Source organism: Panulirus ornatus, chromosome 12 (assembly GCF_036320965.1).
Source record: "Panulirus ornatus isolate Po-2019 chromosome 12, ASM3632096v1, whole genome shotgun sequence".
Classification (NCBI taxonomy): domain Eukaryota; kingdom Metazoa; phylum Arthropoda; class Malacostraca; order Decapoda; family Palinuridae; genus Panulirus; species Panulirus ornatus.
Window position 1 is genome coordinate 36,531,321 of NC_092235.1, and position 24,391 is coordinate 36,555,711.

The window sequence follows — 24,391 nt, forward strand, 5'->3', positions numbered from 1 at the left end:
TATCCTCTTGGTCAATCTTTCCTCACTCATTCTCTCCATGTGACCAAACCATTTCAAAACACCCTCTTCTGCTCTATCAACCACGCTCTTTTTATTTCCACACATCTCTCTTACCCTTACGTTACTTACTCGATCAAACCACCTCACACCACACATTGTCCTCAAACATCTCATTTCCAGCACATCCATCCTCCTGCGCACAACTCTATCCATAGTCCACGCCTCGCAACCATACAACATTGTTGGAACCACTATTCCTTCAAACATACCCATTTTTGCTTTCCGAGATAATGTTCTCGACTTCCACACATTCTTCAAGGCTCCCAGAATTTTCACCCCCTCCCCCACCCTATGATCCACTTCCACTTCCATGGTTCCATCCGCTGCCAGATCCACTCCCAGATATCTGAAACACTTCACTTCCTCCAGTTTTTCTCCATTCAAACTCACCTCCCAATTGACTTGACCCTCAACCCTACTGTACCTAATAACCTTGCTCTTATTCACATTTACTCTTAACTTTCTTCTTTCACACACTTTACCAAACTCAGTCACCAGCTTCTGCAGTTTCTCACATGAATCAGCCACCAGCGCTGTATCATCAGTGAACAACAACTGACTCACTTCCCAAGCTCTCTCATCCCCAACAGACTTCATACTTGCCCCTCTTTCCAAAACTCTTGCATTCACCTCCCTAACAACCCCATCCATAAACAAATTAAACAACCAAGGAGACATCACACACCCCTGCCGCAAACTTACATTCACTGAGAACCAATCACTTTCCTCTCTTCCTACACGTACACATGCCTTACATCCTCGATAAAAACTTTTCACTGCTTCTAACAACTTGCCTCCCACACCATATATTCTTAATACCTTCCACAGAGCATCTCTATCAACTCTATCATATGCCTTCTCCAGATCCATAAATGCTACATACAAATCCATTTGCTTTCCTAAGTATTTCTCACATACATTCTTCAAAGCAAACGCCTGATCCACACATCCTCTACCACTTCTGAAACCACACTGCTCTTCCCCAATCTGATGCTATGTACATGCCTTCACCCTCTCAATCAATACCCTCCCATATAACTTGCCAGGAATACTCAACAAACTTATACCTCTGTAATTTGAGCACTCACTCTTATCCCCTTTGCATTTGTACAATGGCACTATGCACGCATTCCGCCAATCCTCAGGCACCTCACCATGAGTCATACATACATTAAATAACCTTACCAACCAGTCAATAATACAGTCACCCCCTTTTTTAATAAATTCCACTGCAATACCATCCAAACCTGCTGCCTTGCCGGCTTTCATCTTCCGCAAAGCTTTTACTACCTCTTCTCTGTTTACCAACTCATTTTCCCTAACCCTCGCACTTTGCACACCACCTCGACCAAAATACCCTATATCTGCCACTCTATCATCAAACACATTCAACAAACCTTCAAAATACTCACTCCATCTCCTTCTCATATCACCACTACTTGTTATCACCTCCCCATTTGCGCCCTTCACTGAAGTTCCCATTTGCTCCCTTGTCTTACGCACTTTATTTACCTCCTTCCAGAACATCTTTTTATTCTCCCTAAAATTTAATGATACTCTCTCACCCCAACTCTCATTTGCCCTTTTTTTCACCTCTTGCACCTTTCTCTTGACCTCCTGTCTCTTTCTTTTATACGTCTCCCACTCAATTTCATTTTTTCCCTGTAAAAATCGTCCAAATGCCTCTCTCTTCTCTTTCACTAATACTCTTACTTCTTCATCCCACCACTCACAACCCTTTCTAATCAACCCACCTCCCACTCTTCTCATGCCACAAGCATCTTTTGCACAATCCATCACTGATTCCCTAAATACATCCCATTCCTCCCCCACTCCCCTTACTTCCATTGTTCTCACCGTTTTCCATTCTGTACTCAGTCTCTCCTGGTACTTCCTCACACAAATCTCCTTCCCAAGCTCACTTACTCTCAACACCCTCTTCATATATATATATATATATATATATATATATATATATATATTTTTATTATTATTATTATACTTTGTCGCTGTCTCCTGCGTTTGCGAGGTAGCGCAAGGAAACAGACGAAAGAAATGGCCCAACCCCCCCCCACATACACATGTATATACATACGTCCACACACGCAAATATACATACCTACACAGCTTTCCATGGTTTACCCCAGACGCTTCACATGCCTTGATTCAATCCACTGACAGCACGTCAACCCCGGTATACCACATCGCTCCAATTCACTCTATTCCTTGCCCTCCTTTCACCCTCCTGCATGTTCAGGCCCCAATCACACAAAATCTTTTTCACTCCATCTTTCCACCTCCAATTTGGTCTCCCTCTTCTCCTCGTTCCCTCCACCTCCGACACATATATCCTCTTGGTCAATCTTTCCTCACTTATTCTCTCCATGTGCCCAAACCACTTCAAAACACCCTCTTCTGCTCTCTCAACCACGCTCTTTTTATTTCCACACATCTCTCTTACCCTTACGTTACTCACTTGATCAAACCACCTCACACCACACATTGTCCTCAAACATCTCATTTCCAGCACATCCATCCTCCTGCGCACAACTCTATCCATAGTCCACGCCTCGCAACCATACAACATTGTTGGAACCACTATTCCTTCAAACATACCCATTTTTGCTTTCCGAGATAATGTTCTCGACTTCCACACATTCTTCAAGGCTCCCAGAATTTTCGCCCCCTCCCCCACCCTATGATCCACTTCCGCTTCCATGTTTCCATCCGCTGCCAGATCCACTCCCAGATATCTAAAACACTTCACTTCCTCCAGTTTTTCTCCATTCAAACTCACCTCCCAATTGACTTGACCCTCAACCCTACTGCACCTAATAACCTTGCTCTTATTCACATTTACTCTTAACTTTCTTCTTCCACACACTTTACCAAACTCAGTCACCAGCTTCTGCAGTTTCTCACATGAATCAGCCACCAGCGCTGTATCATCAGCGAACAACAACTGACTCACTTCCCAAGCTCTCTCATCCCCAACAGACTTCATACTTGCCCCTCTTTCCAAAACTCTTGCATTTACCTCCCTAACAACCCCATCCATAAACAAATTAAACAACCATGGAGACATCACACACCCCTGCCGCAAACCTACATTCACTGAGAACCAATCACTTTCCTCTCTTCCTACACGTACACATGCCTTACATCCTCGATAAAAACTTTTCACTGCTTCTAACAACTTTCCTCCTACACCATATATTCTTAATACCTTCCACAGAGCATCTCTATCAACTCTATCATATGCCTTCTCCAGATCCATAAATGCTACATACAAATCCATTTGCTTTTCTAAGTATTTCTCACATACATTCTTCGAAGCAAACACCTGATCCACACATCCTCTACCACTTCTGAAACCACACTGCTCTTCCCCAATCTGATGCTCTGTACATGCCTTCACCCTCTCAATCAATACCCTCCCATATAATTTACCAGGAATACTCAACAAACTTATACCTCTGTAATTTGAGCACTCACTCTTATCCCCTTTGCCTTTGTACAATGGCACTATGCACTATATATATATATATATATATATATATTTTTTTTTTTTTTTTTTTTTTTTTTTTTTTATACTTTGTCGCTGTCTCCCGCGTTTGCGAGGTAGCGCAAGGAAACAGACGAAAGAAATGGCCCAACCCCCCCCCCCCATACACATGTACATACACACGTCCAGACACGCAAATATACATACCTACACAGCTTTCCATGGTTTACCCCAGACGCTTCACATGCCTTGCTTCAATCCACTGACAGCACGTCAACCCCTGTATACCACATGACTCCAATTCACTCTATTTCTTGCCCTCCTTTCACCCTCCTGCATGTTCAGGCCCCGATCACACAAAATCTTTTTCACTCCATCTTTCCACCTCCAATTTGGTCTCCCTCTTCTCCTCGTTCCCTCCACCTCCGACACATATATCCTCTTGGTCAATCTCTCCTCACTCATTCTCTCCATGTGCCCAAACCATTTCAAAACACCCTCTTCTGCTCTCTCGACCACGCTCTTTTTATTTCCACACATCTCTCTTACCCTTACGTTACTTACTCGATCAAACCACCTCACACCACACATTGTCCTCAAACATCTCATTTCCAGCACATCCATCCTCCTGCGCACATCTCTATCCATAGCCCACGCCTCGCAACCATACAGCATTGTTGGAACCACTATTCCCTCAAACATACCCATTTTTGCTTTCCGAGATAATGTTCTCGACTTCCACACATTTTTCAAGGCTCCCAAAATTTTCGCCCCCTCCCCCACCCTATGATCCACTTCCGCTTCCATGGTTCCATCCGCTGACAGATCCACTCCCAGATATCTAAAACACTTCACTTCCTCCAGTTTTTCTCCATTCAAACTCACCTCCCAATTGACTTGACCCTCACCCCTACTGTACCTAATAACCTTGCTCTTATTCACATTTACTCTCAACTTTCTTCTTCCACACACTTTACCAAACTCAGTCACCAGCTTCTGCAGTTTCTCACATGAATCAGCCACCAGCGCTGTATCATCAGCGAACAACAATTGACTCACTTCCCAAGCTCTCTCATCCCCAACAGACTTCATACTTGCCCCTCTTTCCAGGACTCTTGCATTTACCTCCTTTACAACCCCATCCATAAACAAATTAAACAACCATGGAGACATCACACACCCCTGCCGCAAACCTACATTCACTGAGAACCAATCACTTTCCTCTCTTCCTACACGTACACATGCCTTACATCCTCGATAAAAACTTTTCACTGCTTCTAACAACTTGCCTCCCACACCATATATTCTTAATACCTTCCACAGAGCATCTCTATCAACTCTATCATATGCCTTCTCCAGATCCATAAATGCTACATACAAATCCATTTGCTTTTCTAAGTATTTCTCACATACATTCTTCAAAGCAAACACCTGATCCACACATCCTCTACCACTTCTGAAACCGCACTGCTCTTCCCCAATCTGATGCTCTGTACATGCCTTCACCCTCTCAATCAATACCCTCCCATATAATTTACCAGGAATACTCAACAAACTTATACCTCTGTAATTTGAGCACTCACTCTTATCCCCTTTGCCTTTGTACAATGGCACTATGCACGCATTCCGCCAATCCTCAGGCACCTCACCATGAGTCATACATACATTAAATAACCTTACCAACCAGTCAACAATACAGTCACCCCCTTTCTTAATAAATTCCACTGCAATACCATCCAAACCTGCTGCCTTGCCGGCTTTCATCTTCCGCAAAGCTTTTACTACCTCTTCTCTGTTTATCAAATCATTTTCCCTAACCCTCTCACTTTGCACACCACCTCGACCAAAACACCCTATATCTGCCACTCTGTCATCAGACACATTCAACAAACCTTCAAAATACTCATTCCATCTCCTTCTCACATCACCGCTACTTGTTATCACCTCCCCATTTACGCCCTTCACTGAAGTTCCCATTTGCTCCCTTGTCTTACGCACCCTATTTACCTCCTTCCAGAACATCTTTTTATTCTCCCTAAAATTTACTGATAGTCTCTCACCCCAACTCTCATTTGCCCTTTTTTTCACCTCTTGCACCTTTCTCTTGACCTCCTGTCTCTTTCTTTTATACTTCTCCCACTCAATTGCATTTTTTCCCTGCAAAAATCGTCCAAATGCCTCTCTCTTCTCTTTCACTAATACTCTTACTTCTTCATCCCACCACCCACTACCCTTTCTAAACAGCCCACCTCCCACTCTTCTCATGCCACAAGCATCTTTTGCGCAATCCATCACTGATTCCCTAAATACATCCCATTCCTCCCCGACTCCCCTTACTTTTCCATAGCCAGAGGTTGAACCATTATGTGACATTCATTTTTTTTTTTTTTTTTTCATTCATTTCAAGCTAAAAGTTTGTTTCTAAATTGTTCTTACATTTTTCATATGTATATATATGTATGTGTGTGTGTGTGTGTGTATGTGCATATGTGTGTGTGTGTGTGTGTGTGTGTGTGTATGTATATATATATGTATATTATCCCTGGGGATAGGGGTGAAAGAATACTTCCCACGTATTCCTCGCGTGTCGTAGAAAGCGACTAGAGGGGACGGGAGCGGGGGGCCGGAAATCCTCCCCTCCTTGTATTAACTTTCTAAAATGGGAAACAGAAGAAGGAGTCACGCGGGGAGTGATCATCCTCCTCGAAGGCTCATATATATATATATTTTTTTTTTTTTTTTTTAATACTTTGTCGCTGTCTCCCGCGTTTGCGAGGTAGCGCAAGGAAACAGACGAAAGAAATGGCCCAACCCCCCCCATACACAAGTAAATACACACGTCCACACACGCAAATATACATACCTACACAGCTTTCCATGGTTTACCCCGGACGCTTCACATGCCTTGATTCAATCCACTGACAGCATGTCAACCCCTGTATACCACATCGCTCCAATTCACTCTATTCCTTGCCCTCCTTTCAGCCTCCTGCATGTTCAGGCCCCGATCACACAAAATCCTTTTCACTCCATCTTTCCACCTCCAATTTGGTCTCCCTCTTCTCCTCGTTCCCTCCACCTCCGACACATATATCCTCTTGGTCAATCTTTCCTCACTCATTCTCTCCATGTGCCCAAACCATTTCAAAACACCCTGTTCTGCTCTCTCAACCACGCTCTTTTTATTTCCACACATCTCTCTTACCCTTACGTTACTTACTCGATCAAACCACCTCACACCACACATTGTCCTCAAACATCTCATTTCCAGCACATCCATCCTCCTGCGCACAACTCTATCCATAGCCCACGCCTCGCAACCATACAACATTGTTGGAACCACTATTCCTTCAAACATACCCATTTTTGCTTTCCGGGATAATGTTCTCGACTTCCACACATTTTTCAAGGCTCCCAAAATTTTCGCCCCCTCCCCCACCCTATGATCCACTTCCGCTTCCATGGTTCCATCCGCTGACAGATCCACTCCCAGATATCTAAAACACTTCACTTCCTCCAGTTTTTTTCCATTCAAACTCACCTCCCAATTGACTTGACCCTCAACCCTACTGTACCTAATAACCTTGCTCTTATTCACAATTACTCTTAACTTTCTTCTTCCACACACTTTACCAAACTCCATCACCAGCTTCTGCAGTTTCTCACATGAATCCGCCACCAGCGCTGTATCATCAGCGAACAACAACTGACTCACTTCCCAAGCTCTCTCATCCCCAACAGACTTCATACTTGCCCCTCTTTCCAAGACTCTTGCATTTACCTCCCTAACAACCCCATCCATAAACAAATTAAACAACCATGGAGACATCACACACCCCTGCCACAAACCTACATTCACTGAGAACCAATCACTTTCCTCTCTTCCTACACGTACACATGCCTTACATCCTCGATAAAAACTTTTCACTGCTTCTAACAACTTGCCTCCCACACCATATATTCTTAATACCTTCCACAGAGCATCTCTATCAACTCTATCATATGCCTTCTCCAGATCCATAAATGCTACATACAAATCCATTTGCTTTTCTAAGTATTTCTCACATACATTCTTCATATGTATACTTATGTATATCTCTCTTTTCAAACCAGGTATTCCCAATTACCAGTCCTTTTTCAGCACATAAATCTACAAGCTCTTCACCATTTCCATTTACAACAATGAACACCCCATGTACACCAATTATTCCCTCAACTTCCACATTACTCACCTTTGCATTCAAATCACCTGTCACTATAACCCAGTTTTGTGCATCAAAACTACTAACACACTCACTCAGCTGCTCCCAAAACAATTGCCTCTCATGATCTTTCTTCTCATGCCCAGGTGCATATGCACCAATAATTACCCATCTCGCTCCATCCACTTTCAGTTTTACCCATATCAATCTAGAGTTTACTTTCTTACACTCTATCACATACTCCCACCACTCCTGTTTCAGGAGTAGAGCTACTCCTTCCCTTGCTCTTGTCCTCTCACTAACCCCTTACTTTACTCCCAAGACATTCTAGGGAAGTAGTGCAAATGACTGGGAGATGTATGAAAGAAAGTGGCAGGAGGTCAAGAGAAAGGTGGAAGAGGTGAAAAAGAGGGCAAATGAGAGTTGAGTGAGAGAGTATCATTAAATTTTGGAAAGAATAAAAAGATGTTTTGGAAGGAGGTAAATAACATGTATAAGACAAGAGAACGGACGGAAACATCAGTGAAGGAGCAAGTGGAGAGGTAAATTTTGGAAAGAATAAAAAGATGTTTTGGAAGGAGGTAAATAACATGTATAAGACAAGAGAACGGATGGGAACATCAGTGAAGGGGCAAGAGGGGAGGTAACATCAGGTAGTGGTGAAGTGAAAAGATGGAGTGAGTATTTTGAAGGTTTGTTAAATGTGTTTGATGACAAGAGTGGTGGATCTAGGGTGTTTTGGTCAGGGTGGTGTGCAAAGTGAGAGGGCCACAGAGAATGGTTTGGTAAAGTGAAAAGAGGTGGATATAGCTATGCAGAGGATGAAATCTGGCAAGGTAGCGAGTTTGGATGGCATTGCAGTGGAATCTATCAAAAAAGGGGAGTGATTGCACTGCTGACTGGATGGTAAGGATATTTAATGTGTGTATGTATCATGGTGAAGTGCCTCAGAATTGGCAGAATGCATGCATAAAGCCACTGTGCAAAGGCAAGGAGGATAAAGTTGAGTGTTCAAACTTCAGAGGTATAAGTTTGTCAAGCATTAATGGGAAATTATATAGGAGGTTATTGATTGAAAGGGTGAAGGCATGTACAGAGCATCAGATTGGGGATGAGCAGTGGTAGAGAATCTGTGTACTAGGTGTTTGCTTTGAAGAATGTATGTGAGAAATACACAGAAAAGCAGATGGATTTGTATGTAGCATTTATGGATTGGGAGAAGACATAAGATAGGGTTGACAGAGATGCTTTATGGAATGTTTAAAGAGTATATGGTGTGTGAAGTAAGTTGCTAGAAGCAATGAAAACATTTTATTAAGAATATAAGGCATGTGTACTGGTAGGAAGAGAGGAGAGTGATTGGTTCTCAGTGAATGTTGGTGTGCAGCAGGGGTGTGCGATGTCCCCATGGTTCTTTAATTTGTTTATGGATCAGGTGGTTAAGAAAGGAAATGCAAGAGTTTTGAAGACAGGGGTGAATATGCAGTCTACTGGGGATTAGAGGGCCTCGCAAGTGAGTCAGTTACTGTTCGCTGATGACACAGCGCTGGTGGCTCATTCAGGTGACAAACTGCAGAGGGTGGTGACTGATTTTAATAAAGTGTGTGAAAGGAAAATGTTGCGAGGAAATGTGAATAAGAGCCAGATTATTAAGTTCAGTAGGGTTGGGGAACAAGTTAATTGGGAGGTATGTTTGAATGGAGAATAATTGCAGGAAGTTAAGTGCTTTAGATATCTGGGAGTGGATTCAGCAGCGGATAGAACCATGGAAGCAGAAGAGATTCACAGGGTGGGGGAGGGGGGGTGAGGTGTGAGGTGGTTTGATCGAGTAAGTTATGAAAGGGTAAGAAAGATGTGTGGTAATAAAAAGAGTGTGGTTCAGAGAGCAGACGAGAGAGTATTGAAAAGGTTCGGTCACATGGAGAGAATGAGTGAAGAAAGATTGAAAAAGACGATATATGTGTCAGAGGCGGAAGGAACGAGGAGAAGTGGTAGACCACATTGGAGGTGGAAGGATGGAGTGAAAGAGATTTCGAGTGATCGGGGCACACAACCCCATCTATAGCCCACGCCTCACAACCATATAACATTGTTGGAATCACTATTCCTTCAAACATATCCATTTTTGCTTTCTGAGATAATGTCCTCGCCTTCCAAAAATTTTTCAACACTCCCAGAACTTTCACCCCCTCCCCCTCCCTGTGACTCACTTCCACTTCCATGGTTCCATCTGCTGCCAAATCCACCCCCAAATATCTTAAACACTTCACTTCCTCCAGTTTTTCTCCATTCAAACTTACCTCCCAACTGACTCGTCCCTCAACCCTTCTGTACCTAATAACCTTGTTCTTATTCACATTTACTCTCAGCTTTCTTCTTTCACACACTTTACCAAACTCTGTCACCAGCTTCTGCAGTTCCTCACCCGAGTCAGCCACCAGCGCTGTATCATCAGCGAACAATAACTGACTCACTTCCCAAGCCCTCTCATCCACAACAGACTGCATACTCGCCACTCTATCCAAAACTCTTGCATTCACCTCCCTAACAACCCTATCCATAAACAAATTAAACAACCAAGGAGACATCATCCACTCCTGCTGCAAACCAACATTCACTGAGAACCAATCACTTCTCTTCCTACTCGTACACATGCCTTACATCCTCGATAAAAAAACTTTTCACTGCTTCTAACAACTTACCTCCCACACCATATACTCTTAACACCTTCCACAGAGCATCTCTATCAACTCTATCATATGCTTTCTCCAGATTCATAAATACTACATACAAATCCATTTGCTTTTCTAAGTATTTCTCGCATACATTCTTCAAAGCAAACACCTGATCCACACATCCTCTTCCACTTCTGAAACCACACTGCTCTTCCCCAATCTGATGCTCTGTACATCCCTTCACCCTCTCAATCAATACCCTCCCATATAATTTCCCAGGAATACTCAACAGACTTATACCTGAGTAATTTCAACACTCACCTTTATCCTCTTTGCCTTTGTACAAAGGCACTATGCATGCATTCCACCAATCCTCAGGCAATTCAACATGCCGTACATACACTGAATATCCTCACCAACCAGTCAACAACACAGTCACCCTCTTTTTTAATAAATTCCACTGCAATGCAATCCAAACCTGCCACTTTGCCGGCTTTCATCTTCCGCAAAGATTTTACAACCTCTTCTCTGTTTACCAAATCATTCTCCCTAACCTTCTCACTTCGCACACCACCTTGACCAAAATACCCTACATCTGTCACTCTATCATCTAACACATTTAACAAACCTTCAAAACACTCACTTCATCTCCTTCTCACATCACCACTACTTCTTATTACCTCCCCATTAGCCCCCTTCATCGATGCTCCCATTTGCTTTCTTGTCTTACACACCTTATTTACCTCCTTCCAAAACATCTTTTTAGTCTCCCTAAAATTTAATGATACTCTCTCACCCCAACTCTCATATGCCCTCTTTTTCACCTCTTGCACCTTTCTCTTGACCTCCTGCCTCTTTCTTTTATACATCTCCCAGTCATCTGCATTACTTCCCTGCAAAAATCGTCCAAATACCTCTCTCTTCTCTTTCACTAATAATCTTTCTTCTTCATCCCACCACTCACTACTCTTTCTAATCTTCCCACCTCCCACGATTCTAATGCCACAAGCATCTTTTGCGCAAGCCATCACTGCTTCCCTAAATACATCCCATTCCTCCCCCCTCCCCTTATGTACTCTGCTCTAACCTTTTTCCATTCTGTACTCAGTCTCTCCTTGTACTTCCTCTTACAAGTTTCCTTCCCAAGCTCACTTACTCTCACCACTCTCTTGACCCCAACATTCTCTCTTCTTTTCTGAAAACCTCTACAAATCTTCACCTTCGCCTCCACAAGATAATGATGAGATGTCTCTCCAGTTGCACCTCTCAGCATATTAACATCCAAAAGTCTCTCTCGTGTGCTTATCAATTAACACGTAATCCAATAACGCTCTCTGGCCATCTCTTTTCAAACCAAGTAATCCCAATCACCAGTCCTTTTTCAGCACACAAATCTACATGCTCTTCACCATTTCCATTTACGACAATGAACACCCCATGTACACCAATCATTCCCTTAACTGCCACATTACTCACCTTTGCATTCAAATCACTCATCACTATAACCCGGTTTCATGCATCAAAACTACTTACACACTCACTCAGCTGCTCCCAAAAAACTTACCTCTCATGATCTTTCTTCTCATGCCCAGGTGCATATGCACCAATAATCACCCATCTCTCTCCATCCACTTTCAGTTTTACCCATATTAATCTAGAGTTTACTTTCTTACACTCTATCACATACTCCCACAGCTCCTGTTTTTAGTAGTGCTACTCCTTCCCTTGCTCTTGTCCTCTCACCAACCCCTGACTTTACTCCCCAAACATTCCCAAACCACTCTTCCCCTTTACCCTTATGCTTTGTTTCACTCAGAGCCAAAACATCCAGGTTCCTTTCCTTCAAACATACTACCTATCTCTCCTTTTTTCTCATCTTGGTTACATCCACACACATTTAGACACCCCAATCTGAGCCTTCGAGGAGGATGAGCACTCCCGCGTGACTCCTTCTTCTGTTTCTCCTTGCAGAAAGTCAAAATACAAGGAGGGAAGAGTTTTTAGCACCCCACTCCCTTTCCCTTTAGTCGCCTTCTACGACACATGAGGAATGCGTGGGAAGTATTCTGACTCCCCTATATTTTTATTATACTTTGTTGCTGCCTCCTGTATTAGCGAGGCAGTGCAAGGAATCAGACAATGAAAGAATGGCTAAACACACCCACAGACACATGTATATACATACATGCTCACACACGGACATATGCATACCTATACATTTCAATGTATACATAAATATACATACACAGATATATACATATATACACAAGTACATATTCATACTTACTACCTTCATCCATTCCTGTTGCCACCTGGTCATACATGAAATAAAACCCCACCTACCCCCACCCGCACACGAGGAAGCACGAGGAAATGACAATAAAGGCCACATTCATTCACACTCAGTCTTTAGCTGTCATGTGTAATGCACAGAAATCACAGCTCCCTTTCCACATCCAGGCTCCACAAAACTTTCCATGTTTACCCCAGACACTTCACATGCCCTAGTTCAATCCAATGACAGCACGTCGACCTCGGTATACCACATTATTCCAATTCACTCTATTCCTTGCAAGCCTTTCACACTCCTGTATGTTCAGGCCCCAATCATTTAAAATCTTTTTCACTCCATCCTTCCACCTCCAAGTTGGTCTCCCATTTTTCCTCGTTCCCTCCACCTCTGACACATGTATCCTCTTTCTCAATCTTTCCTCACTCATTCTGTCCATGTGACCAAACCATTGCAATACACTCTCTTCTGTTCTCTCAACCACACTCTTTTTATTACCACACATCTCTCTTACCCTTTCATTACTTACTCGATCAAACCACCTCACACCATATATTATCCTTAAACATCTCTTTTTTAACACATCCACCCTCCTCCGTACAACCCTATCTATAGCCCACGCCTCGCAACCATATAACATTGTTGGAACCACTATTCCTTCAAACATACCCATTCTAGCTTTCCGAGATAACCTTCTCACCTTTCACACATTCTTCAACACTCCCAGAACTTTCACCTCTTCCCCCACCCTGTGATTCACTTCTGCTTCCATGGTTCCATCCGCTGCTCAAACCACTTCCATATATGTAAAATACTTCACTTCCTCAAGTTTTTCTTAATTCAAACTTACCTCCCAACTGACTTGTCCCTCAACCCTACTGAACCTAACAATATTGCTCTTATTTGCATTTACTCTCAACTTTCTTCTTTCACACACTTTACCAAACTCAGAAACCAGCTGCTGCAGTTTCTCACCCAAATCAACCAACAGCGCTGTATCATCAGCGAACAACAACTGCCTCCCTTCCCAAGCCCTCTCATCCACAACAGACTGCATACTTGCCCCTCTCTCCAAAACTCTTGCATTTACCTCCCTAACAACTCCATCCATAAACAAATTAAACAACCATGGAGACATCACAAACCCCTGCCGCAAACCAACATTCACTAAGAACCAATCACTTTCCTCTCCTCCTAGTCGTACACATGCCTCACATCCTCGATAAAAACTTTTCACTGCCTCTAGCAACTTACCACCCACACCATATACTCTTACTATCTTCCACAAAGCATCTCTATCAACTTCTATGCCTTCTCCAGATCCATAAATGCTACATAAAAATCCAAATTTTTTTTTAAGTATTTCTCACATTCTTCAAAGCAAACACCTGATCCACACACCCTATACTACTTCTGAAAGGAGGTAAATAAAGCGCATAAGACAAAAGAACTAATGGGAACATCGGTGAAGAGGCTGATGGGGAAGTAATAACAAGCAGTGGTGAAGTGAGAAGGAGATGGAGTGAGTATTTTAAAGGTTTGCTGAATGTGTTTGATGATGGAGTGGCAGATATAGGTGTTTTGTTCAAAGTGGAGTGCGAAGTGAGAGGGTGAGGGAGGATGGTTTGGTAAACAGAGAAGAGGTGGTGAAAGCTTTGTGGAAGATGGAAGCCGGGAAGGTGGCGGGTTTGGATGGTATTTCAGTGGAATCTATTGAAAAAGGGGGTGACTTGTTGACTGGTTGGTAAGGACATTCAATGTATGTATGGTTAATGGTGAAGTGCCTGAGCACTGGCAGAATGCATGCATAGTGCCACTGTACAAAGGCAAAGGGGATAAAGGTAAGTGTTCAAATTACAGAGGCATAAGTCTGTCGAGTATTCCTGGAAAATTATATGGGAGGGTATTGATTGAGATGGTGAAGATATGTACAGCATATTTTGTCACTGTCTTCTGTGTTAGTGAGGTAGCGCAAGGAAACAGATGAAAGAATGGCCCAACCCACCCACATACACATGCATATACATACACGCCCACACACGCATATATATATATACCTATGAATTTCAACGTATACATATACATACACAAATATACACGCGTACATATTCATACTTCCTACATTCATCCATTCCTGTCACCATCCCACAACACATGAAATGGCAAACCACCCCCCTCCCCCCAATCCTATCTATAGCCCATGTGTCGCAACCATATAACATTGAAGGAACCACTGTTCCTTCAAACATACCCATTTTTGCTCTCGTGAAATTATATTCTCGCCTTCCACACATTCTTCAATGCTCTCAGAAACCCCACCCCAGTGACTCACTTCAACGGTTCTATCCACTGCTAAATTCACTCCCACATATCTAAAACACTTCACTTCCTCCAGTTTTTTTCCATTCAAAGTTACTTCCCAATTGACTTGCCTCTCAACCCTACTGAACTTAATAACCTTTCTCTTATTCACATTTACTCTCAGTCTGAGCCAGGTACCCATTCAATCGACCAACCCCTAGGGGTGGATGAACAGCTGGCATGACTCTGGACTGACTGCTGCACCCACGATTCAAACCTATGCATTCAACCCTCGACAGCCCATGAATGTGTCACAGGCAGGAACACTAACTGCTACACTAAGAGTGTTCCAGTTTATCCTACAAACAAAATTATGGAGATAGTCTTTTGGAAAGTTGTGAGTGTCCAGAACACAGTGATTATAGTGGATATCAGAACTGCCATCACAAAACAGTTAAAAGTTACTTGTTGGTACAGAATGTTCATTAAATGAGGCCCCATGAGCATAGAACTTTCTCCCTGTATGGTAGAAATCAGCAACTACAAATGTGACCACTAAGCCTATGGAATTTACAAACAAGAAGTTTAAAATAAACTCATTCCAAAACTAAACAATAACTATAAATATGCTAATTTCATAATGTCAAGTTACCATGAGTTAAAAAATTATGAAACATTCAATAAAAAAGGATGAGTGCAGTCAACACTTAGTACAAGGATGACATGCAGAAAATGGTAGCTTCATTTTTAAATCCATCAAAAGTCACAGTGAAATTACAATTCACAACATGATTACTATAAAAAATTAAGAAGCATTCCATAATGAACACTAAATACAAAAATACTCACCTGATAACTGTGATGTAGCTATTTCTTTCAATTTGTGTTGGAATCGTCCAATCAGTGACTGAGAATCAAGAGTGCTGGTGAAACTCAACTGAGAGTCTGGAGAATTAATTGCAGATTCACTGGGGCTTGCACTGTACGATGGTGAAACTCTGGACATATTATAATTCTGCTTCGTTGTTATCTCTGCTTTGCCAAAGTCAGCAACACATTTCTTGAAATATCCTTCCTCAATCAGGCACAATTCTGCATCAAAAGATTCTGAAAGCTTCTCATTTGATGAACCAAGAGGTTCTTCATTAAAAATGTCAGGAGAATCTCTGCCATGGAAATGCTGAGATTTAGAAAGCACACTTTTCTCTTCAAGTCTATTGCCATATCTACTATCGGATGATGGAATATTCTGTGTTACACTGCTGCTACTATGACTGTAGCTATTTTCTGAAACACAAAATTTCTTATTAAGCTTTCCTGTTATATTTCTGTTCTGAATCAACTTCCTTGGAGGGAACTTTAAATATCTGTCAAAAATTTGGTTCTCCTTACTTTCACAATTCTCACTCTTGTCACAATCACTTTCTTTCCTCTTAGTTACTGGTGAATTTACACTAAAGTCCCCCAAAGACTTAGTCCTTTGTGGTGTTTTGCACAAACTGTGCCTATGAGAATTTTCACTTATTTCTAATGATGATGCTCTACTGGTTCCCACTCCCATCAATTTTCTCTTTGGAGTTGAAGCTACAGACGAACAAATTGAGTCTATTTCATCAAAATCAATATTCTCCAGCAATGAGTCATCATGACTCATAAACATAGATGATGGACTATCTGGTACACCATTAGAAGTTAGCCTGTTGGGGGGAGACAGTACATTCTTGGGCACCTGGCTTTCATTCACTTTGACTTTCTTCTGTGATGGATTAGCTTTTCTAACAGTTTCTCCCCTTGATTCATCTATGTTCCTTTGACTCCCCAAGACAGGAGACAAATGCACATTCCCAATCTTAGATTTATCCTTCTTCCTTTGAGACCTCAGTTTGGGTGATGACAATTTAACCCCAGCATTACTTTGTGACATAGACATTTCTGAAGCATGCTGGATTCGAGGAGGAGTTGTAAGAAACTTGGACTGTTTTTGTGTTCTCCACTCTGAAACATGCTTTTGTGCTCTCCACTCTGAAACAGTCATAGCTGTACTGGCCCATCTGCTATGACTTTCGACCTGAGAGTAAGTTTCTTTGGTGTGAAACTCTTGGATGTCATCTGGAAGATCATCATTCATATTAGTATTTTATGGAACTTGTGAGATCATATCAAAATATGTTAATTTGTGATGAACAAAAGATGGTTTTACCCAACAATACTTCTGATCTTTGTTGAAACTATCATGACAAATCTCACCTGTAAAGATGCCACAGCAATGCTTCTTTCTGCTGGCCATTGAGGTAAGATTTGCACAGTGTCATATGTTGCTAGTTCTGTTTATATGGAAAAAGAACACAAATTATATCATCTGAAAAAAGAAAAGGAATTACACAAATCATTATGATACAAGAGCAGTTCCTTTCAAATGTTAAATGAAATGTATGAGGATGATAGGTGGTGTGAGGTGGTTTGATAGAGTAAGTAATGAAAGGGTAAGAGAGATGTTTAGTAATAAAAAGGGTGTGGTTGAGAGAGCAGAAAAGGGTGTGTTGAAATGGTTTGGACACATGGAGAGAATGAGTGTGGAAAGACTGACAAAGAGGATATATGTGTTTGAGGTGGAGGGAACAAGGAGATGCGGGTGACCAAACCGGAAAAAGGCGTGCAAGGAAGAGTGAATTGGAATGATATGGTATACCACAGTGAACATAATGTCAATGGACTGAACCAGGGCATGTAAATTGTCTGAGGTAAACCATGGAAAGGTCTGTGGGGCCTGGATGCGGAAAGGGAGCTGTAATTTCGGTGCATTACAAATAACAGCTAGAGTTTGAGTGTGAGTGAATGTAGCCTTTTTTTTTTTTGTCTTTTCCTGGTGCTACCTCGCTATAGGGGTGAGGGATGTTTCCTGTGTGACAGGGTAGTGACAGAATGGATGAAGGCAGCAAGTATGAATATATACATGTGCATAGATAAGTATAGTAAGTAAGAGCATTATTTTTTTTTATTATACTTTGTCGCTGTCTCCCGCGTTTGCGAGGTAGCGCAAGGAAACAGACGAAAGAAATGGCCCAACCCCCCCCCCATACACATGTATATACATACGTCCACACACGCAAATATACATACCTACACAGCTTTCCATGGTTTACCCCAGACGCTTCACATGCCTTGCTTCAATCCACTGACAGCACGTCAACCCCGGTATACCACATCGCTCCAATTCACTCTATTCCTTGCCCTCCTTTCACCCTCCTGCATGTTCAGGCCCCAATCACACAAAATCTTTTTCACTCCATCTTTCCACCTCCAATTTGGTCTCCCTCTTCTCCTTGTTCCCTCCACCTCCGACACATATATCCTCTTGGTCAATCTTTCCTCACTCATCCTCTCCATGTGCCCAAACCACTTCAAAACACCCTCTTCTGCTCTCTCAACCACGCTCTTTTTATTTCCACACATCTCTCTTACCCTTACGTTACTCACTCGATCAAACCACCTCACACCACACATTGTCCTCAAACATCTCATTTCCAGCACATCCATCCTCCTGCGCACAACTCTATCCATAGCCCACGCCTCGCAACCATACAACATTGTTGGAACCACTATTCCTTCAAACATACCCATTTTTGCTTTCCGAGATAATGTTCTCGACTTCCACACATTCTTCAAGGCCCCCAGGATTTTCGCCCCCTCCCCCACCCTATGATCCACTTCCGCTTCCATGGTTCCATCCGCTGCCAGATCCATTCCCAGATATCTAAAACACTTCACTTCCTCCAGTTTTTCTCCATTCAAACTCACCTCCCAATTGACTTGACCCTCAACCCTACTGTACCTAATAACCTTGCTCTTATTCACATTTACTCTTAACTTTCTTCTTCCACACACTTCTCCAAACTCAGTCACCAGCTTCTGCAGTTTCTCACATGAATCAGCCACCAGCGCTGTATCATCAGCGAACAACAACTGACTCACTTCCCAAGCTCTCTCATCCCCAACAGACTTCATACTTGCCCCTCTTTCCAAAACTCTTGCATTTACCTCCCTAACAACCCCATCCATAAACAAATTAAACAACCATGGAGACATCACACACCCCTGCCGCAAACCTACATTCACTGAGAACCAATCACTTTCCTCTCTTCCTACACGTACACATGCCTTACATCCTCGATAAAAACTTTTCACTGCTTCTGACAACTTTCCTCCCACACCATATATTCTTAATACCTTCCACAGAGCATCTCTATCAACTCTATCATATGCCTTCTCCAGATCCATAAATGCTACATACAAATCCATTTGCTTTTCTAAGTATTTCTCACATACATTCTTCAAAGCAAACACCTGATCCACACATCCTCTACCACTTCTGAAACCACACTGCTCTTCCCCAATCTGATGCTCTGTACATGCCTTCACCCTCTCAATCAATACCCTCCCATATAATTTACCAGGAATACTGAACAAACTTATACCTCTGTAATTTGAGCACTCACTCTTATCCCCTTTGCCTTGTACAATGGCACTATGCACGCATTCCGCCAATCCTCAGGCACCTCACCATGAGTCATACATACATTAAATAACCTTACCAACCAGTCAACAATACAGTCACCCCTTTTTTTAATAAATTCCACTGCAATACCATCCAAACCTGCTGCCTTGCCGGCTTTCATCTTCCGCAAAGCTTTCACTACCTCTTCTCTGTTTACCAACTCATTTTCCCTAACCCTCTCACTTTGCACACCACCTCAACCAAAACACCCTATATCTGCCACTCTATCATCAAACACATTCAACAAACCTTCAAAATACTTACTCCATCTCCTTCTCACATCACCACTACTTGTTATCACCTCCCCATTTGCGCCCTTCACTGAAGTTCCCATTTGCTCCCTTGTCTTACGCACTTCATTTACCTCCTTCCCAGAACATCTTTCTATTCTCCCTAAAATTTAATGATACTCTCTCACCCCAACTCTCACTTGCCCTTTTTTTCACCTCTTGCACCTTTCTCTTGACCTCCTGTCTCTTTCTTTTATACATCTCCCACTCAATTGCATTTTTTCTCTGCAAAAATCGTCCAAATGCCTCTCTCTTCTCTTTCACTAATACTCTTACTTCTTCATCCCACCACTCACTACCCTTTCTAATCAACCCACCTCCCACTCTTCTCATGCCACAAGCATCTTTTGCGCAATCCATCACTGATTCCCTAAATACATCCCATTCCTCCCCCACTCCCCTTACTTCCATTGTTCTCACCTTTTTCCATTCTGTACTCAGTCTCTCCTGGTACTTCCTCACACAGGTCTCCTTCTCAAGCTCACTTACTCTCACCACCCTCTTCACCCCAACATTCACTCTTCTTTTCTGAAAACCCATACAAATCTTCACCTTAGCCTCCACAAGATAATGATCAGACATCCCTCCAGTTGCACCTCTCAGCACATTAACATCCAAAAGTCTCTCTTTCGCACGCCTGTCAATTAACACGTAATCCAATAACGCTCTCTGGCCATCTCTCCTACTTACATAAGTATACTTATGTATATCTCGCTTTTTAAACCAGGTATTCCCAATCATCAGTCCTTTTTCAGCACATAAATCTACAAGTTCTTCACCATTTCCATTTACAACACTGAACACCCCATGTATACCAATTATTCCCTCAACTGCCACATTACTCACCTTTGCATTCAAATCACCCATCACTATAACCCGGTCTCGTGCATCAAAACCACTAACACACTCATTCAGCTGCTCCCAAAACACTTGCCTCTCTTGATCTTTCTTCTCATGCCCAGGTGCATATGCACCAATAATCACCCACCTCTCTCCATCAACTTTCAGTTTTACCCATATTAATCGAGAATTTACTTTCTTACATTCTATCACATACTCCCACAACTCCTGTTTCATGAGTATTGCTACTCCTTCCCTTGCTCTTGTCCTCTCACTAACCCCTGACTTTACTCCCCAGACATTCCCAAACCACTCTTCCCCTTTACCCTTGAGCTTCGTTTCACTCAGAGCCAAAACATCCAGGTTCCTTTCCTCAAACATACTACCTATCTCTCCTTTTTTCACATCTTGGTTACATCCACACACATTTAGGCACCCCACTCTGAGCCTTCGAGGAGGATGAGCACTCCCCGCGTGACTCCTTCTTCTGTTTCCCATTTTAGAAAGTTAATACAAGGAGGGGAGGATTTCTGGCCCCCCGCTCCCGTCCCCTCTAGTCGCTTTCTACGACACGCGAGGAATACGTGGGAAGTATTCTTTCACCCCTATCCCCAGGGATAATATACATATATATATACATATACACATACACACACATACACACACATACGCACATATACACACACACACACATACATATATATACATATGAGAAATGTAAGAAACAATTTAGAAAACTGAAACTTCTAGCTTGAAATGAATGAAAAAAAAGAATGTCACATAATGGTTCAACCTCTGGCTATGGAAAAAGGGAAATGTATAATTTATTTACACAAACGTCAATAGCAGTTCTCATCAATTTAACCACTGTATCAATAAGCTTCAATGTCTAAGCTACATTTTTCTCCAATTTCACTATTTTCCTTCACATATATATATATATTTTCTTACATTTATTTATACTTAACTGCCGTCTCCTCCATTAGTGAGGTAGCGCAGGGAAACAGATGAGGAACGGCCCAACTCCCCAACATACACATGAGTAGACATAAGCAACCACACAAGCACATATACATACACTTACAAACACATGTACACATCCATACCTGCTGCCTTCAAGCATATATAAATATATATTTATCTATTTATTTTGCTTTGTCGCTGTCTCCCGCATTTGCGAGGTAGCGCAAGGAAACAGACGAAAGAAATGGCCCAACCCACCCCCATACACATGTATATACATACACGTCTACACACGCAAATATACATACCTATACATCTCAATGTACACATATATATACACAGACAGACACATACATATATACCCATGCACACAATTCACACTGTCTGCCTTTATTCATTACCATCGCCACCTCGCCACACATGGAATACCATCCCCCTCCCCCCTCATGTCTGCAAGGAAGCACTAGGAAAAGACAACAAAAGGCCCCATTCGTTCACACTCAGTCTCTAGCTGTCAAGCAATAATAAACGAAACCACAGCTTCCTTTCCACATCCAGGCCCCACACAGCTTTCCATGGTTTACCCCAGACGCTTCACAGCCCTGATTCAATCCACTGACAGCACGTCACCCTCGGTATACCACATCGATCCAATTCACTTTATTCCTTGCACGCCTTTCACTCTCCTGCATGTTCAGGCCCCGATCACTCAAAATCTTTTTCACTCCATCTTTCCACCTCCAATTTGGTCTCCCACTTCTCCTCGTTCCCTCCACCTCCGACACATATATCCTCTTGGTCAATCTTTCCTCACTCATTCTCTCCATGTGCCCAAACCATTTCAAAACTCCCTCTTCTGCTCTCTCAACCGCGCTCTTTTTATTTCCACATATCTCTCTTACCCTTACATTACTTACTCGATCAAACCACCTCACACCACATATATATATATATATTTCTTTTCTTTCGTACTATTCGCCATTTCCCGCAATCGCGAGGTAGCGTTAAGAACAGAAGACTGGGCCTTTGAGAGAATATCCTCACCTGGCCCCCTTCTCTGTTTCTTCTTTTGGAAAATTAAAAAAAACGAGAGGGGAGGATTCCCAGCAACCCGCTCCCTCCCCTTTTAGTCGCCTTCTACGACACGCAGGGAATACGTTGGAAGCATTCTTTCTCCCCTATCCCCAGGGATAATATATATATATATTTTTTTTTTTTTTTTTTTTTTTTTTTTCCAAAACAAGGAACAGAGAAGGGGGCCAGGTGAGGATATTCCCTCCAAGGCCCAGTCCTCTGTTCTTAACGCTACCTCGCTAATGCGGGAAATGGCGAATAGTTTGAAAGAAAGAAAAAGATATATATATATATATATATATATATATATATATATTTTTTTTTTCTTTTTCAAACTATTCGCCATTTCCCGCATTAGCGAGTTAGCGTTAAGAACAGAGGACTGGGCCTTTTTCGGAATATCCTCACCTGGCCCCCTCTGTTCCTTCTTTTGGAAAATTAAAAAAAAACGAGAGGGGAGGATTTCCAGCTCCCCGCTCCCTCCCCTTTTAGTCGCCTTCTACGACACGCAGGGAATACGTGGGAAGTATTCTTAATCCCCTATCCCTAGGGATAATATATATATTTTTTTTTATTTTTCTATTATACTTTGTCGCTGTCTCCCGCTTTTGCGAGGTAGCGCAAGGAAACAGACGAAAGAAATGGCCCAACCCCCCCCCATACACATGTATATACATACATCCACACACGCAAATATACATACCTACACAGCTTTCCATGGTTTACCCCAGACGCTTCACATGCCTTGATTCAATCCACTGACAGCACGTCAACCCCGGTATACCACATCGCTCCAATTCACTCTATTCCTTGCCCTCCTTTCACCCTCCTGCATGTTCAGGCCCCGATCACACAAAATCTTTTTCACTCCATCTTTCCACCTCCAATTTGGTCTCCCTCTTCTCCTCGTTCCCTCCACCTCCTACACATATATCCTCTTGGTCAATCTTTCCTCACTCATTCTCTCCATGTGCCCAAACCACTTCAAAACACCCTCTTCTGCTCTCTCAACCACGCTCTTTTTATTTCCGCACATCTCTCTTACCCTTACGTTACTCACTCGATCAAACCACCTCACACCACACATTGTCCTCAAACATCTCATTTCCAGCACATCCATCCTCCTGCGCACAACTCTATCCATAGCCCACGCCTCGCAACCATACAACATTGTTGGAACCACTATTCCTTCAAACATACCCATTTTTGCTTTCCGAGATAATGTTCTCGACTTCCACACATTCTTCAAGGCCCCCAGAATTTTCGCCCCCTCCCCCACCCTATGATCCACTTCCGCTTCCATGGTTCCATCCGCTGCCAGATCCACTCCCAGATATCTAAAACACTTCACTTCCTCCAGTTTTTCTCCATTCAAACTCACCTCCCAATTGACTTGACCCTCAACCCTACTGTACCTAATAACCTTGCTCTTATTCACATTTACTCTTAACTTTCTTCTTCCACACACTTTACCAAACTCAGTCACCAGCTTCTGCAGTTTCTCACATGAATCAGCCACCAGCGCTGTATCATCAGCGAACAACAACTGACTCACTTCCCAAGCTCTCTCATCCCCAACAGACTTCATACTTGCCCCTCTTTCCAAAACTCTTGCATTTACCTCCCTAACAACCCC

General features: G+C 42.5%; 1 protein-coding gene across 3 annotated transcripts in view; it reads right to left on the reverse strand.

Annotated features, from left to right (window-relative positions):
• Positions 1 to 24,391, reverse strand: part of LOC139752010 (uncharacterized) — a 467,243-nt gene that overhangs the window by 401,841 nt on the left and 41,011 nt on the right. For all 3 annotated transcript variants that reach the window (XM_071667787.1, XM_071667788.1, XM_071667789.1), the window contains exons 2-3: positions 17,281 to 17,357; positions 15,883 to 17,142 (exon numbers count right to left, since the gene is read on the reverse strand). In XM_071667787.1, the coding sequence (XP_071523888.1) occupies positions 15,883 to 17,142; positions 17,281 to 17,320 (1,300 nt within the window). In that variant the 5' untranslated portion in view covers positions 17,321 to 17,357. The remainder of the gene's footprint in view (positions 1 to 15,882; positions 17,143 to 17,280; positions 17,358 to 24,391) is intronic.